Genomic DNA, 18,127 nt, shown 5'->3' on the forward strand with positions numbered 1-18,127 from the left:
CTTCTGTCTGTAGATTTCACAGCTAGCAGTTCAAGGCACTGCACTGGTCTCTCTCCCGTTTTTTTACACACACATTCCTTTGAATAACATTTACAGTTAGAGCGAACTGTGCCACAGGCAACCTTGTCCTTTTTGAACAGTTGTGAGATGGTAGCCTCTTTCTAGCATGGTTACCCTCCATTTTTGGCCTGTTTGTGAGTGCTTATCAGTGTGTTTTCACTGTCTCACTGGGATTCTGCTAGCCAGGACCCAGTGCTCATAGTTTAAAACCTATTTGTCTGTGTGTTTTGCCTGTCTCACTGGGATCCTGTTAGCCAGGACCCCAGTGCTCATAGTTTGTGGCCTCCGTGTGTTGTCAGTATGCTTGACTGTGTTACTGAAGTTCTGCTAACCAGAATTCCAGTGCTTATGCTCTCTCTACTTACCAAATTTGTCACTATAGCTTAATGACTCCATATTTCAATTCTGACTGGCACACTGGACCCCCCTTATAAGTCACTAGTATATGGTACCTAGGTACCCAAGGCATTGGGGTTCCAGGAGATCCTTATGGGCTGCAGCATTTCTTTTGCCACCCATAAGGAGCTCATACAAACCTTTCTTCAGGACTGCCACTGCAGCCTGAGTGAAATAGTGCACACACTATTTCACAGCCATTTTTCACTGCACTAAGTAACTTATAGATCACCTGTATGTCTAACCTTCATTTACTGAAGGCCAGGTGCAAAGTTACTGTGTGTGAGGGCAACCTTAGCACTAGCAAAGGTGCCCCCATGTTGTCCAGGGTTAATTCTCTGGACTTCGTGAGTGTGGGAACACCATTATAAGTGTGCTCTACATATATGTCAATACATATATGTGATCCAATCTGCACCGGTTCGGGGGCCCCCAGTCCTTGCTCTGGTGCGGGGGTGGACCGGCGAGGGGGGGGAGTGACCGCTCCTCTGTCCGTCGCCACCCCAGGTGCTCAGAGGTCATCCAGGGTGTCCCTGGTGTTAGCTATCTTGAATTCCAGGGTGTGGGGACCCTCTGGAGACTTCTGAGTGGCCAGTGCCAGCGGGTGGCATCAGGGACCCCTCCTGATGGGTGCATGCCTGGGTGGGTGGCCAGTGCTATTTGGGGTCTCTCTTCTGGGGGTTTCCTCAGATTCAGTTTGCGGGATTCCTCCGGGACTCCTCTGCATCCTCTGCTTCGGCTTCTGACTGTCGGATTTTATGCAGACTGCTCCAGGAACCGGTGTGGTTGCAACGGAGTGTCCAGGACAACTCATGTGACCTGCGGCTTCGGCTCCGGCAAGCATTTGCAGCGGTTTCCGGGGTGTGCACGCTCTGGGGACTGCCTGTCTTCGCCCTGCACCAGGGGAACTGAGGGAGTCTCTTGTGGCGTGGCGTAGTAGCTTCCCTGCTTCAGCGGGTACCCTTCTGCTACCACGGCCAGTACTCTGAGGTGCCTCTCCTGGCGAAGGGTGTGCTCCCTAGAGCGCAGGTGGTGGACCAAGGTGACCCGGACTGTCCGGGGGCCCAGCTGCCCAAACTTGGCAGGGGGGGGAGCTTGCTTCCCTGTGCTGCGACGGTGCCCCTGTGCACTGTGTCTTCTGCAGCTCCTTGGGCTTCTGTGCACTTTTTCCAGGGGTTCTTCGTGCACTTCGTGGCCCGGGTCCCTAGTGCTCCATTCCGCGGCGCACAGCTCGCTGAGTTGTTCTCGGCGACGTGGGACCCTCCGTGTGGTGCTGTGGCGACCACACTTTGCGTCGTCTTTGTCCCCGTGTCCTGGGACTCCCGTGGGTGCTGCCTGGTCTTCTGGAGGCTCTCTGGAGGTGCTGGGAGCCCCCTCTGTCCCTCCTTGGTCCAGGCAGCTCCTCTTGGACGTAAGCCGTGAACTTGCTTGAGCCAAGGCTTGTTGGCGGAGTCCAGCAACGCAGGCAGCCTGGATACGGCGACTCTGCGTGGGGCGTCTCTTGCGCCAGGTGGGAGCCCGCGGCTGTCTTCTTTGGTGCAGTTCTGTGCTTTTCTTCTAACCGGAGAATCCACCTTTGCACCTTCTTCCAGGTTGGCAGGAGCTCCTGTTCTTCCTGGACTCTTCTTCGACTTCTAGACTTGGTCTCCTCTCTCCACAGGTCTTCAGGTCCAGGAATCCATTGTTTGTTGCTTGCAGTCTTGCATAATTCTTCATCACGACTTGTAGTGTGTTCTGAGGAAACTTGCTGTATTTTACTCCTGCTTTCCTGGGCTCTGGGGTGGGGTACTTTACTTACCTTTGGTGTTTTCCTACACTCCCAGTGCCCCTCTACACACTACACTTGTCTAGGGGGGAATTCTACATTCTCATTCCACTATTTTAGTATATGGTTTGTGTTGCCCCAGAGCCTATTGCAATCTTTTGTATTTTCTACTGTTTGCACTATTCTATGACTGTTTACTTACCAGATTTTGGTTACTAGTGTATATATATTGTGTATAATAGTTACCCCCAGGAGGAGTATTTCCTCTAAAATATTTTTCCCCTTGTGTCACTAAAATACAGTGCCTTTATTTTTGGTAACACGGAGTACTGTCTTTTATTATGTCTAAGTACTTTGTAACTATAGTGGTATTGCAGGAGCTTTGTATGTCTCCTAGTTCAGCCTAAGCTGCTCTGCTACAGCTACCCCTAGACAGCCTAAGCTGCTAGAACACTGCCTACACTTCACTAATAAGGGATAACTGGACCTGTTATAAGGTGTAAGTATTTTAGGTACCCACTACAAACCAGGCCAGCCTCCTACAGCAGTTCCCTGAACAATTGCACACCAGTATAGACATTATCTAGGTACAAATGATGACCTTTGTTAAAAAGTTGTCTACCAAGTTCCCATACAATTTTCTCACTAACTCCAAAAGTGGACAGACAACCAGGGGGGGGTCAATAATGGAATTCCTACCAGTGTAGACCCGGAAATTATAGACGTATCCTGCACTACTCTCAGGCAGCATATACATCTTAATTCTATAATGTACCCTCTTGCTAGGAATGTATTGCCTAAAAAAACAATCAGCCTTTGAACAGGACCAAAGTTTCTACCACAGCTATTTCTTTCCTTGGCACATAGATCTCTGAAAATAGTTCTACAAAGTGATCAAGTACAGGCCGAATCTTAAAAAGACAGTCACAATCAGGGTGATCTTTTGGCAACGCTAAAACATTATCAACAAAATGCAACATCCAAAGCAGAAGCAAATACCGATCACGACTCGTGATTGCAGGAAATATGACTGTTGCCGTCAAGGGACTGGTAGACCAATATGAAGACAGTGACTGCTACCTTATCAAGCCCATCTAAAAACTTTACCCCAGGAACTTCTTCACCTCTTCCAGATTTGTGGGAGTCCACTGGGTATCCCTAAAGCAGGGCCTAAGTATGGCACTGTTGCCCATCAAATACAGTTCATCATACAGATTAGTCTGCTTAATAATCTCACTCACAAATACATTGTCTATTAACAACTCAAAGAAATTTATAGGCAGAAAGTTTTCAGTATTCACTCTACACCCTGCATCACCAGTAAAGGCAGACAAATCCGACTGCACCATGTTTGGGGCAACTCAGAGTTCAGCCCTTCTAATGGAAGCCTTGCGGCCCTAGGCTGCAATCAGATGCCTGTTACTGCACATTCGTGTCCTCCTCAAAAACAGGCACTTCATACGCACTGAGAGTGACTTCATCATCAGATGATTCCTCTTGGACAGAAAATTCACTGCCGGAATTTTGCACTTCCTTTTCTCCCTCAGATGCAGAGACAGTCTCATAATCATGGCCAGAAGAAGATTAAAAAAGCATACCCACAACCTGCTGAGCGCTAGTCCTGTGACAGGCCATAATCCTTACTAATAAAAGTAACTTGACAAATAAGTCTACAACAACCAACAGTGTGTAAAATAAGGAATAAAGAAAGTGTGGCTTTATCACAAAGACCTGTGTACTCAGAAACAATACCACTCATTTGCCAGAGACAGCTAGACTCACCAGCACCTATTCTGTACAGAGACAGCAAGCACAAACATTATTGCACTAAAAAGGAAAAACAAAATAAAATTGCACATAAGACAACCCAATACACATTGAATACAAATTGGAAGGAGAATTTCACAAACAATAAAACATAAGCTAAATATGCTGTTGTTACTACACCACTTACAAAAAACTCATCCATGGCAACAATACTCGTTTCGAGTAAACAGTACAGAAAAGTTTACCTTACCAAATACATGCAACTACACAAACTGCAGGCCTACCACTGCCAAAACCGCAAGCAGGAGTCCCAGCAAAGGCATCAAAAACTTTGAACTGAATAAAAAGGAGAAATAAAGCAATGTGATAAAAAATGCAAATAATGAGCCAGTACACAAACACCCCCACCAAACATTCAGAAACGTTCCCTGATGTCCAGTGGTATTCTGCACCCTTTGGGGGCAGACGAGGCTAAAAAAATCCTTTCTCAAGGGGCCAATCCCCAAACAAACAAAACATGTTCCACAAGTCATGACTGGTGCCTCGTGATTTCTGCACCACTCCCCCCACCCCCCCAGGGGCAGATGTGCCTAACATAAAGAGGCTGATCTGCCCCCAAGAGGGGCAGAAATGGCCTAAATTAATGCCTCCCAAAAGGGACCACTCCACAAACCAATGTAAAATGCCCAAATAACATCACTGGTGTCTAGTGGACATTCCTGCTGCACGATCGCAGCATAATGGTGCAGCAGGAATGCTCAAAGAGACATCGAAGGAAAGGAAAACCCTTTCCTTTCCCCCATGCCCCTTTTGTTTAAAAAAATAAATAAACCTCCCGAAGAGAAACTCACCTGTTTCTCTCTACGCACTGGAAGCAGATGGCTTCCAGCGCTTCTGGGGTAACTTCTAATGCGTCATTAGATGCTGCAGGGTGGTCGGGGATGGCAGTGGAAGTGCTTCTGCTGCTATCCCTGGTTACCGCTTCCCCTGTGGGTGGGTGCTAAGACAGCTGGGCGCTGTCCTACACACATGCCCATCACCGCACGCAAGCAGTTAATTGATGCTCAAAAACTGAAAAATCACAAAAGAAGTGTGAAAAAGAATAATACTAGATTCTGAAATCAATTTCATCATATGTATATTATTCAGAATTTTCTGCAAATATCATAGTAAAATACATTGAGGTGTGATAAAGTGACTCCAATACTGCAGGCGACGCATTGCTCACATATAAACATAAATACATAAATCCAAACTAGACATTCGTATGATACACTTTACAGTTCTGCACAACTGCAGTCACAGACATGAAGAAGACCTGCCCCACCTGTTGTTAGGTTTCACATACTGAATTTATTCAGAGTGGAGAGAGTAAGTGAACAAGAATTTAAAGGATATGATGAGTTTTGTGATTATGACAGTATACTGATGAATTTGGAGCCTCCAGGCTACTTTTGCAGGATATAGATTGATTCAGGTGATATAACACAGAGTTACAATTAGGCACATTACGGGATATTAAAGAGTACCTCACAGAAGCATAATGTGTGAGTGGTAGACAATGGCGTCCTGAGGAGACCTCTCAAGTGATTTGAGATTAAAACGTCAACTTATTTCCCCTTTTGGCTTAGAATGTGTTTTTGGAAGGCGGGTTGAGCCTTGATTTACAGGCTACCCCATGCAGTCATTATTATGACAACACCAGTGAGATATGCAAAGTGTATTATTGGGATGCCTAGTTTGGGTGTATGTGTTTGTTCATATGTTAGCACTGCGTCACCTGCACTTTTTAATTCACTTTATCACACCTCAATATATTGTACTAGGATATATGTTGAAAATTGTGAAAAATATACCTACGATTTCATTTATTTTGGAATCCATCTTTTTACTTTTTCAAAAATTAGTTTTTGATTTTTCGAATTTTGAGCATTCATTAACCCTTCAGGTGCCTCCTACGTAATGGTTACATCCTGGATAGCACCGTTCAGTTACCCAGGACTTAACCGTTACATCCAAGTAGGGGCCCTCGGGGAACGTGCTAGCGCTCCCACCGGGGGCCTAGCGCCCCCCCTCCCCTAGGCAGGAATGGAAGGGGAATCGCTAAATTGTTTTTAGGGCATTTGTACCCCCCTTGGGGGCATATCTGCCTATTTTTATGTGGGCAGAAACCACTAGGCCCCAGGGATTATTATTTTTTTTTTTTTGCACCAATTTCATGCAAGGGGAACAACACCTTAGGCAATGGTAGCTCCCGGGGGGTGGGGGGTTGGGGGGGATTTATTTTAGGCCACTTCTGCTTCCCTTGGGGGCAGATCGACCTATGTCTATTAGGCTGATCTTCCCCCTGGGGGAAGGGGGGGACAGAAACCACTTAGGCACCACGGATTGGGGTGTGTGTTTTGTTTGGGGGGGGGGCAGCCCTTTGGGCAAGGGACGCTCCCCATGGGGACACATTGCTGTTGGCCATATCTGTCTCCCCTTGGGGGCAGAAAGCCCACCAGAGACCAGGGAAGATTTTTTTTCTCCCCAAAATAAGAAGGTGGGGCATGGCCATATCCCACCCCAGATAAATAGGGCCAAAGGAGTCCTGCCTACTGGGGCAGTTACCCCCAATCCACACCCCAGGGGGGAGGTGGGGGCAGAAAGTCCACTAGATGCCAGGGAATAAAAAAAAAATAAAAAAAAAATTGTGGGGTGGTGGCAGCCAACCAGTATGAGCCTGGCTATGCCCCCACTCCAACTGAAGGGGGTAACAGTCTTTCAGCTCTCCCCAGCACACTAAAACATCTTATGCCACGGCAACCAAGAGGGCATTTGATTATTTTGTGTTTTGGTTTTACATTTGGCCCCATGAGAGCTTGGCTAACTCTCAAAATCGTCCCACTTGGAATGGTGAGGGCTGCACTTTTTGGACTTTAGGACATTGCCATGTAGAAAAATCCACAAGACCTAGACACATCTGAAAACTAAACATCTGGGTGATTCCAGGGTGGTGTGCTTCACATGCACCACGCACCATTTTCTTACCCACAATGCCCTGCAAACCTCCAACTTTGCTGGAAATCACACATTTTTGTGATGGAACCTTCCGGAATCTGCAGGAATCCACGAAATTCCTACCACCCAGCATTTTCTCATCTATACCGATAAAAATTCTGCTGCACTTGTCAGCTTACAAATGTTTTTTTCAAACTGCCCATTTGGACCTGCTTTGGTTCCCCCTCAATTTCGACATGTTTTGGCTCTTCCCTGTCACAGGCACTTGGCCCACCTAAACAAGTGAGGTATCATTTTTACCGGGAGGCTGAGGGTAACGTTGGGTGGTAGGAAATTGGTCCCGGTGCATGATCCCACACAGAAATGTGGGAAAAATGAGATTTGTTTTAGCTAAATTTAAGGTTTGTTAAGTATTCTGGGTAAGAAAACATTGGGGGATCCACGCAAGTCCCACCTCCCTGGATTTCCTGGGGTGTCTAGTTTTCAGAAATGTTTGGGTTTGGTAGGTTTCCTTAAATGACTGCTGAGCCCAGGACCAAAGATGCAGGTCCCCACTCCCCTGCAAAAACAGGTAGTTTATTTTAGTATGTGATAATTTTGATGTTTCCACATAGTGTTTTGGGGCATTTCCTTTCGTGGGCACTAGGCCTAACCACACAAGTGAGGCACCGTTTTTATCAGAAGACTTGGGGGAACGCTGGGTGGAAGGAAATTTGTGGCTCATCTCAGATTCCAGAACTTTCTGTCACCGAAATTTGATGAAAAAGTGGGGTTTTTTAAGCCCAATTTTGAGGTTTGCCAAGGATTCTGGGTAACAGAACCTGGTGAGAGCTCCACAAGTCAGCCAATCTTGGATTCCCCTTGGTGTCTAGTTTTCAAAAATGCGCAGGTTTGGTAGGTTTCCCTATGTGCTGGCTGAGCTGGAGGCCAAAATCCACAGCTAGGCACTTTAAAATAAAGTCAGTGTTCTTTGGGAAAATGTGATGTGTCGATGTTGCATTTCCTGTCGTTGGCATTAGGCCTTAACCACACAAGTGAAGTACCATTTGTATCGGGAGACTTGGGGGAACACAGAATAGCAGAACAAGTGTTACTGCCCCTTGAGTTTCTCTAAATTTTTTCCTTCCAATTGTAAGACTGTGTGTAAAAAAAATACATCTACTTGAGAAATGCCCTGTAATTCACATGCTAGTGTGGGGACCCCAGAATTCAGAGATGTGCAAATAACCACTGCTTCTCAACACCTTATCTTGTGCCCATTTTGGAAATACAAAGGTTTTCTTCATATCTGTTTTTCACTCTTTATATTTCACCAAATGAATTGCTGTATACCAGGTATAGAATGAAAACCTATTGCAAGGTGCAGCTCATTTATTGATGAACCTACAAGCCCTTTATACCCCCACAACCAGAAGAGTCCAGCAGATGTAATGGTATATTGCTTTAAAAAATTTGACATCGCAGTAAAAAGTTACAGAGTAAAACGTGAAGAAAAGTGGCAGTTTTTTTCACCTCAATTTCAATATTTGTTTTCATTTCAGCTGTTATTTTCTGTAGGAAAACCTTGTAGGATTTACACAAATGATGAGCCCTTGCTGAATTCAGAATTTTGTCTACTTTTCAGAAATGTTTAGCTTTTCGGGATCCAGCATTGGTTTCACACCCATTTCTGTCACTAAATGGAAGGAGGCTAAAAGCACAAAAAATAGTAAAAATGGGGTATGTCCCAGTAAAATGCCAACATTGTGTTGAAAAGTGTGTTTTTCTGATTCAAGTCTGCCTGTTCCTTAAAGCTGAGAAGCTGGTGATTTTAGCACTGCAAACCCTTTGTTGATGCCATTTACAGGGAAAAAAACACAACCCTTCTTCTGATTCCCTTTTTTCCCATTTAAAAAAAGAAAACAAAAAACTAAATTTGCGCTGTATTTTGCCTGGCAGCGAAGGGCTTAAGAACTGTGAAGTTGTTTTCAATTGATGTTTACACTGTAGTTGGTGGTAATTGATCATGGAGTTCTGAGACCCTGTCTACAGCTCGACTTGAATAAGTCACATGTGACAATTGTGTAGTAGTGTTGATGTTACCTCACCCCATGGGTGTATTGGGTAGTCCTTATGGTGCATACATGAACCAGTATATGGCCTGCTTTATGTAAAAGTTTAAAAGGCCCCGCAATTCCTGGAGGAACATTCTGTTGCCGACTAGATTTTCAGACTTCTCCCACTATCTACATTGAGACCATTTCTGACTCATTGAACTGCAAATCTGGAGACTCACTCTGTCCTGTTCTGAGGAGAGTTTGAGACACCACAGAAGAGAGAGGTGTGGGTTTTGCTAAAGCAGGAGCAATCCTACTCTAAAACATAGGGACTGCCCTTGAAACCTCGAGGGGAACAGGTTTCATGAAAGAGATGAAACAGTTGTACATGCAAGCTTGTTATGCCCAACATGGAAGTCACCAGTCCAGAATGTGTTTAAAGAACATATTGTTTGTCACTTCACTCACAGGTCTGGATTTCCCAACACTCCGTGCTTGGAGTATAATTGTACTACTCAATTATAGAGTTTATGAATTGCACTCTCCCGATAAAAACTAGGAGATTTTGTATGGGCGTAGTGATTATGCTTAGTTAGCTGAGAAAATTAACTGAGGTATTGATGTCACTGCAAGTGCTCCTTAAGACCCCAGAGTGTCTTGGTTGATAAAAGGTGTTTGAATTTAATTCTGTAAGAAGGCGTCTGCCTGTGTAATTTTGATCATTTATTAATTTTTTAAAGTGAAGAATTAAAAAAGGCTTCAGAAGACGAATTCCTTCTAAAACTACTTTTAAAGTCACTGCTGTTATGCATAAAAATTGTGTCCCGGATAGGCACACAAGTTTATTTATTAATTTATTTACTTGTAAAGTGGTATTCTCTCTTAAAAGGTTTTCCAAAATATCGCACTTGAGTGAGATATTCAAGAGTTTATAATCCTGATGATGAACCACGATTGCACTTAAGTAGTTATTTTTTCTTACCTTAATATATTGTCTTTCCATAACATTTCAGTCCCTAAACATTGGATCTTCCATAGGTTTCTTGTGTTATGGCCCATTACGTCAGTCTGTTTGATGCCGAGAATAATTTTGTAGAACATGTAAATCTGTGGAAGTTTCTAATGACAGACAGTCACAGCTACAGACCAGTAACATTGTGGTTGTAGAAAGCATGCCTTTCAGACTTCGTAAGCATGAATCGTATGAGGAGACGATTAACCTTGCAGGAGAGGTTTCAGGCAGAAAAGGTCTGTATACTTGAAATGGAAGGGCTGTGGGCCGTCCCTTACCTCGAAGTCACACTAGGTGGCCTGTGTTCTAGCCTGAATGTCTGACCACCTTGACATTCTACAGATGGGATTCGCGTAGGTTTCGCAGGCTTTGCATTTCTGACTATTATGATCGCCCTTAATTACATTAGAATCTGTACATAAAGCTTACTTGTACACCTTTGTTTCAAACAAGTAACTGTTTAGTTTCACAGAAGAGCCCTTGAATGCCATTCAGAATGAAAGTAATACCTCCCTGCTCCACAGCAGAGCCTGCACAGTGGTCAGGGGCTAGGATTAGCTTCTGGTCGTAAAGGTGCAGGAGGCACACGTGCTTACTCTTTGATAATTTGTAACATGCCACACTTTCTTGTACATTTTCCATGATTAACTTCTGACCAGTTACCCTTAAGTGGCAAGTCCGAGGGACTTCTGAAATATTGTCATCAAAGATATATGAAAACATAATCATCCTCATCTGATGTAGGTGTGAACAGATTGATGTTTTTGCTGTGGGTTTGGCTCTCCATTCAGATAGCCTCATAATATGTGTAAGTAAACGACACAGGGGGCATGAATAAGGTAACCTAAATAGAAAAGGTACAGCAGTCTTAACCGTGCAATATTTAGGGCAACCCATAGCATTCATGGTTGCAGTTGCGGTTCTGAGACCTTGTGCGGGAGACCTCCAACCCGTAGAGTCTGGAATGACCATTGCACACCTCACAAGAGATCCTCAAATTGAGGCTCAGAGGTTTTAGCAGAGACCATTCCCCAAACGTTTATCGGACTCATAAGATGCAACCCTTATCAAATAACAATTTCAAAGGGGCATAAGAGTAGTCTTTTCCGAACTGTAATTTGGTTTGCAATGTATCAATGATTTACTAATTCAATTCCGGTCGCAGACCATTGTACAGTTAGTAACATTTCAAAGGAGACGGTAGCTGAGTTGTAAAGGGTAATTGGTCACTTTGCAACCTCTTCTTCCCTTTGGAATTGGGATGGCAGTCTCGAGGGGAGCAAGCAGGGGGTCCTTAATTGTGACTTGCCTAAGTATTATTAATTTAGGCAGATCACTTTGCAATCCTCCAAAGACTGGTGATTTTGCAAAGTCATCCAGTATGTAGGTCAATGTGCAAAATCGGCTACTGGTCTCAAAAAGTTAGTGTGTAATTTGCGACCATTATGATAGTACATCTGGTCCTTAATCATTTCATACAAGTAATCTCACATTTTTTAGGGTCTCTGCTTGAAATCACTTTATTTAAAATACTTTACCTCACTGTACAGTAATCCTGGAATGAAAACTCAACTGTAAGTATTATAGGCTGTGGGTATGGATGTTGATGTTTGTAAGTGGTTGTGGAGAAAGCATATTCCTACTGCTCATTGCTAAGATTGATGTCTCAACATTCAAAGTAAACAAAAAAAAATGAACATGAAACTCGTGTAGATCTCGGGACAACTGAAGTTTTCTGAGCAGCTTCACGTTGTATGGTGACCTATAAGCAGGGATTGTAACTACTTTTAAGCAGCGTGGCTGTTACGGTTCGAATTTGAGACTTGAGATGAAGTATGAGCTTACATATGGTGTGGTGCCAGTGCCTCTCATTGACCTCGATTGACACTTTCCTTCTGTTATTCAGCTCAGAGTGTTTGCAATTTTCACCAAACCAAGTTACCAAGGTGCCCTTCTTGTTTCTTTCATATCCGCAGGATTTGAGCTACGTAAAGTGGAGGAAGCACTGGAGCACGGTAAAAAGGACGTGGGCGGTAGTGATGTGGCCACCATCCTGTCCCGCCGCATCGCTGTGGAGTACAGTGACTCTGAAGATGATTCTTCAGAGTTTGATGAGGAAGAGTGGTCCGACTAGCTTCCCTACTCAAGCTACACCATCAAACAAGAAACAAGCCCTGTCATTCCAACTTGATTCTAGAAAAAAAGGCCATCCGCAGCCTTGTACATCAAACATGTTCCTGAAGCCTAAAATTCTCCAACCACTGAGGCATTATAAACAGCCAAGCTTCTGCGTTTGGGACTTCAGCGGTTCTGAGCACCTCCCTCCTGAGCATTGGGGGATAATGAGCTAGCACAAGGATGCTAAGTAGTCATCTGTCTGATGTTGTCTGAAAAGAAAATCGGAATATTTGGACTATATAACGAGAGATGTATCCTATGCTCGACTGTTGGTTATACAAGCTTTATGTACGGGATTGTATGCTCAGAGTTTTTGTGTGATAGATATTACTGGGTAATAATATAAGACGTTTTAAGAAACCACATACAAAATTGTTTTTTTGATGAGTGCTGCAAATTGAAGTCCAGGTAAAGGCGATGCAGAGCCACTCTGATAGAAGGGTATGTTCCCAAAGTGAACCAATGGTAATATATGGGAAAAGGGAACTATCCACCTAATGTCTGCTTTTGAATGGTTGAGCATTGTTTTACCGCAAAAACTGTCATATTTCAATTTTTGGCAATTACAACAGTCCTTGATGAGACAGTCCTCCAAGCACAGACCTAGACTGACTCTTAACAACGAACCGTTCTCTCCTGCGTCTGTCTATTACTGTAGTTGCTTAGTTACTTGGCTTTCTGCAGGAATTGTGTAATCTGGGAGGACTGAACCTCATACAAGGCACCATACAGGAGATCAGATGCAAGAAGCTGATTCGTGGCTGCAGATGTTAGAGTTTTAGTCGCCAACAGTTGGATTACTCTGTTGGGATTTGGGACTACTTGTATGTGTGTACATGCACAATGAACAATGCTGGAGTGAGAGCAGCAAATATATGCTGGCACACTTTTGCTTTAAAAGCAACATTGTTAGCTGCGAGAACAGCACACATTGCTCTTGCACTTCCCTCATCTGAGCAATATATGGGCGCACGGGGTGTTTTTCCCTTAATTTAACTATCAGCATTACTGAGTGGATCTTGTGGTGTCTTCCACCTTTCTCCTCTCTCTTGGCTGCAGTGCCAAGTGTGTCGAAGACCACAAGGGACATTTACTCTCACCCACCTGTTGTCACTGAAGCTATAGTAACTGTTTCGGGGTGCTGCACTCTTATGCACCAAGTTGCATGTGCTCTCTGTGCAGGAGACTCAACCTTCTCACTAAGCACCCTTTGGACAATATGCTTGCTTTCTAAAATGGCTCGAGCCACAACAAGCATTCAAGTCAGTTCCTCTCACTGCAGGCACTGTTACCTACTCTCTTCAGTTGAAATGGGAGGCTAGAAGCATTTCCCTCTTCCTTCAGCACAGTTTCAAGTCTTTGTCACCTCTACAAAGACCAATGTGATCCACCAACTAGACTTAATATTGAATGGGAATCACATGTGCTTTCTTATTGGGATGGCAGTGTCATTGACGCAATGGCTTCAATAGGCAGAAGGTGCACAGTTCAGGTGAGAGAGCAGTGGTCATTCAAAAGCTGTTCCACACATTTCTGTGAAGAGCCTTGCCATGGATTCACACCCCTAGTCGCCCAACTCTCCTCTTTTCTGCCCCTCTCCTCCCCCTCTGAACCAGCACTTTAGTGATCGCAGGTGCTTGTAGCTTGTGCAAGCCAGCTGAATATTTGGAAATTAGTGGGAAAGGAACTTGCTAGATATACATTGGCGCAGTCATACTCAGGATTCCTCTCCAATTGCCCTTTTTGAATTTGTGCCTTTTAAACCATTTATAAATGTTTTCCTTTCTCATAACAACCTGCTCCAACACTCACTTCGGTGACAGACTCTGGGTGCGTTATAAATCTTCTACTCCAGGTTGCTGAGCTGCTAGTCTTGCCCATCTTATCACGGAAAGGAAGCTGGTTCCTTTCTTTGCACACTCTTTTAAACCTATATGCAAATTCCTTGAGTAACCCCTTCTCCCCGCCCTAAAATATCTGCCTGCTTCCACAAAGAAATGTTTCCTGTCTGGAGAAGACTAGACGTGATCATCTAGCTAAATCAGGCATGTGACCTGTCCGCACGTACACTCAACCCTAGAGTGATTTTATGCAAACTTTTACTGAAATTTTGCATCCTCAAATTGTTGATGCAATCTAAGTCCGATTTCTAGCTTCATAGAGTTGTAATGTGGATGTAACTAATCAGTGTAAAGTTGTTAGTGTGGCCAGTGGCAACCAAGAGTTCATCAAAACCATGAGGAATTGAACAGTGTCCACAAATGAAGCTGATCTGCTGACCAAACGTTGACACATTGTGCATCAGAGCTACTTGGAGCACAGCTGTCAGGACTGTTTCAGTATCGGATTTTGCTGAACTGGAGGTTTTAGAGGATGCTACGCTAGTTCCTCCTTGAAGCACAGGCTTGGTCTACCTGTCAAGTCTTTCTTTCTGAAGAACAGGCCAGGTCTGGCCCTAATGTCTTGCTTCCTGAAGCACAAGGCCCGACCGCACCCAGAAGCACAGGGTGGGTTTGGCTTGCCCTATGTATGGTTTCCACCTGATGCACCTGCAAGATGCTTCCTCCATAGTGAATTTATCTATCAGAAATGCACCCCAAGAGGATGCAGTTTTAAGAGCAGGCAGGTCAACATCTGTAGTGTTCTGTGAAGCACAGACCGGGCCCAGCCTGAAAGAAAGCAGGCCCAGCTCTTAATCACCCAAGCCCATGCTTCAAGCAGCACATCATTTCTAATTCTCCAGATAGGACAATTTGACCCTCCTTCGACGCCTTCTGGCCACTTATATTTTTTTGTATATGGTTTGGCAGGAATTTGTACTATTAGCCAAATGATGTTTTGAATATTTGTACATTCCAATGTAATAGCACAATTTTTGGTATACTGAATATATATACATATGTGGGTGTGGTGGTGTGTGATGTTTCTACCCATTAACCTTAATGTGTTTGATCGCTATGGTAGGGTCAGACTGGTCCTTAATGTTTTGGATTGTCTATTTAGCTTCTGAGCCATTGCTGAGCCTCCAGGCCAGGCTATGGTGAGTCTGCCATGCTGCAGTGTGATATTGATGTGTGCTCGTTGCCAGCCTTCGTGACCCAACTGGATGCACATGTCAGGCTAGTCTGTGCCCTTGATGTGTGCTCCTGTAACCCTTGTGTGTCTTAACTGGGTGTACCTATCAGGCTACCCTTAATGGTTGTCCGCATGCTCCAGCTGGCTGCATTTGCTGGATTATGCCCCCATGACTAGTGTCTGTTAGTCAAGAGGCAGGGCACCCCCCTTGGAAACCTATAGGCTCTAGAGGTGTCTTAGTCATTAATTTTGTGGCATGCTAAGGACTGCCTGTCAGTCTGCAACTGCTGAGTGAGCATGCCATGCTGCTGTGACCTTTACCGGGCACATATATAAGGTTGCTACAGATTAGCTTGCACGTCTGAGATCTTTGTCACTGATTGGTGTGCACGTCGGGCTGTTCTGCTCCAGCTGGATATGCAAGTCAAGCTGCTGACATCTGAATTCAAGAAACACTTGACTATGCTTCCCGAGGTGCATTTGCAGTTATATACTTGGTATGTGTTGATACTGGGCAACTGTACTAAGCCTAAAAAATAGTACAGGTTGCTATGCCCACCCTGGGTGGCATGCCAGACTTAAGTAATACTTCTTGATTATCATGATAAACTGTGCCTTTCTGGGTGTGCAAGTCGGGCTTCTACCACTGCTTAACGTGCATGCTAGGATGGTGGGCCCACTGCTAAGCAAACATGCATGGTTTCTCTTCCCCTAATGGGCCAGTATGCAAGGTTACTACCCCTGTCGGTTACGCATGCCAGGCTGCTGCTCCCACACTAGGTATTTATATTAGCAGTTGTTCCTTGGCTTTGTAGCTAATCCATATTTCATTGGTCCCTCCTGCTTGGCTGCTGGACCTGCCAGTCACCTGTGTGCCGGGGCATGGTGTGTCCTGAAGTAGCTTTAAACAGGTTTAGTGCAGTTTGCGCACCAGAAACTGCACCATAGTGGCTTGTTTTAGAAGTGGTTAATGGTAAAATATTGTGCATGAGAAACGAGTGTGAACTTTAAACACAGGTGTCCTGCTGAACATCTTCACCTACTGGAGTTGTGTCACCAACCATGCAAAAGAAATGTCACACTATGAGAACATGTTAAATGTTATTTTGTGTACTTTAGACTTGTGCCAATAGAAAAGCCATGATGCTCCGGAAGTGCCTTCTTCGAACATTTTTTTCTACTAATATATTTATGTGTATACACTTTGGTTGCTGGGATCAGGTGTGCAGTGGTTAGCAGAGGTGAAATGAGAACTGGAATGATATGTCTTAAGAGTTTCAGGCCTTGGGCAGGTTTACAACCTTCTCTGTCACTTAGATTTAGCTCTGCCTGCTCCATTTATCTGTTTGGGGGACACAGCTTGCAACCCGTGGAACCCTATGCTGAATTTCAACTGGGCTCAAAAGGACCGGCTAATCTCATTTTCAGTTGAAAAACGAAACAGATTTTCTTTACACATTTTCTCTACTTTGCTAGTGTTTTTCACACGTTTGCTTTTCTGTTTTTTAGTTTCTTTGAATCATGTAGTTTATAAATCTAAAAAATGATGGTGAGTTTTTAAAGCTGTTTGATACTTCTGTAGTTGCCATAGCATGACGATGCCTGAGAACTTTCCTTTCTGTTGGGAACTGACCTCTGACGTTAGGTAGATGTTTCTCTTTGTGTTTCATGTTTTGCCTGTCTCTATCTCAGTTTAACTCCTAAATTGCCTGTCCCTATCTTTTTCTGCTTCTACTTCTTCTTTCTATCTATCCTTACACTGTCTGTCGAGTTCTGTCTCTCTCTCTCTCGCTTCTTTTTTCCTGCTAGGTGTATGCATGGAGGGATTATTCGAAGACGCAGACATCAGACCCTTGAGAAGTCAGAACACTCCTCATCTATGGAATTTGAAAATAGAAAACGTATTTGTCAGATTTCCCCTAATATTTACAGATGTTACCCAAGGATTGAGTGACATCAAAAGTCTACATTGAATAAAAAAAGGTCTTATATCTTTTATTAAAATTTATAAAGCCCATAGTATATTTAATTGGCTTTTCCAAATATGTTTGAGTCATAATTAGGGATTTTGTGTAACCCAATAATTGAGCGCACAATGTGCATCTGAGAAATCACTGCCACATGTTGACCGAAAGTTCCGTTAAAGTAAAGGGAATTGCAATGTCTTTGTCTTCTGTCCGCACTTTTTTGTTTGTGGAATGGTAAACAGCTGCTGCTAGAGCTGTCTCAGCATAGAGCCTCTTGGTGTATTTGAGCCCGTAAACTCTTTACAGAGCCCATGCCTAGATCGTACATTCTTAAACTCTGCTGCCCTGCCCGCTGAAAAAATTGTCACCTTCTGTATGTCTATTGTTATCCTCAAATATATTAAACTAATGGTTGTATGCAAAGTATATATATTTGTAATCTATGTAAGCATTTTGAAAATTCTTTTTTGATAAAACCTTTATAGCCACACTATAGTCTCGTGTTTATAGTGAACTGAATGGTATTTGAGCGTGTGATGTCTGGTCCTTGTTGATGGCATGTTTGGTTGGGTCAAATAGTATTTACAACATGTGTTGTACCTCACATGCCTTGCACTCTGCTGCCAGCAGTGGTTGGGTTTGGAACACTTTAGATTTTTTTTTTTTTTTTTAATAGTCTTTAGGTCCAGTGCAAGCATGTGCAAAACTGGTTTGTACTGGTTTTGATCTGGTGAACTCGTAATTCACCAGGACAAAATATGCACCTTTGTTTATTTTCTTCCACCATTGGGTTTGGAATTAAAATTGTGCTCCATGTGAAAACCACAAATATATAGGAAGGTTTTTATCTGTGTGTTGACATCAAAACAAT

General features: G+C 43.8%; 1 protein-coding gene across 6 annotated transcripts in view; it reads left to right on the plus strand.

Moving 5' to 3' along the window:
* WASF2 (WASP family member 2) overlaps positions 1-17,746 on the plus strand; it is a 373,370-nt gene extending 355,624 nt beyond the window's left edge. For all 6 annotated transcript variants that reach the window (XM_069225037.1, XM_069225038.1, XM_069225035.1 and 3 more), the window contains one exon: positions 12,013-17,746. In XM_069225037.1, coding sequence (XP_069081138.1) covers positions 12,013-12,170 — 158 coding nt within the window. In that variant the 3' untranslated portion in view covers positions 12,171-17,746. The remainder of the gene's footprint in view (positions 1-12,012) is intronic.
* The last annotated feature ends 381 nt before the right edge of the window (positions 17,747-18,127 follow it).

The sequence above is a fragment of the Pleurodeles waltl genome, chromosome 3_1 (genome assembly GCF_031143425.1).
Source record: "Pleurodeles waltl isolate 20211129_DDA chromosome 3_1, aPleWal1.hap1.20221129, whole genome shotgun sequence".
NCBI lineage: Eukaryota > Metazoa > Chordata > Amphibia > Caudata > Salamandridae > Pleurodeles > Pleurodeles waltl.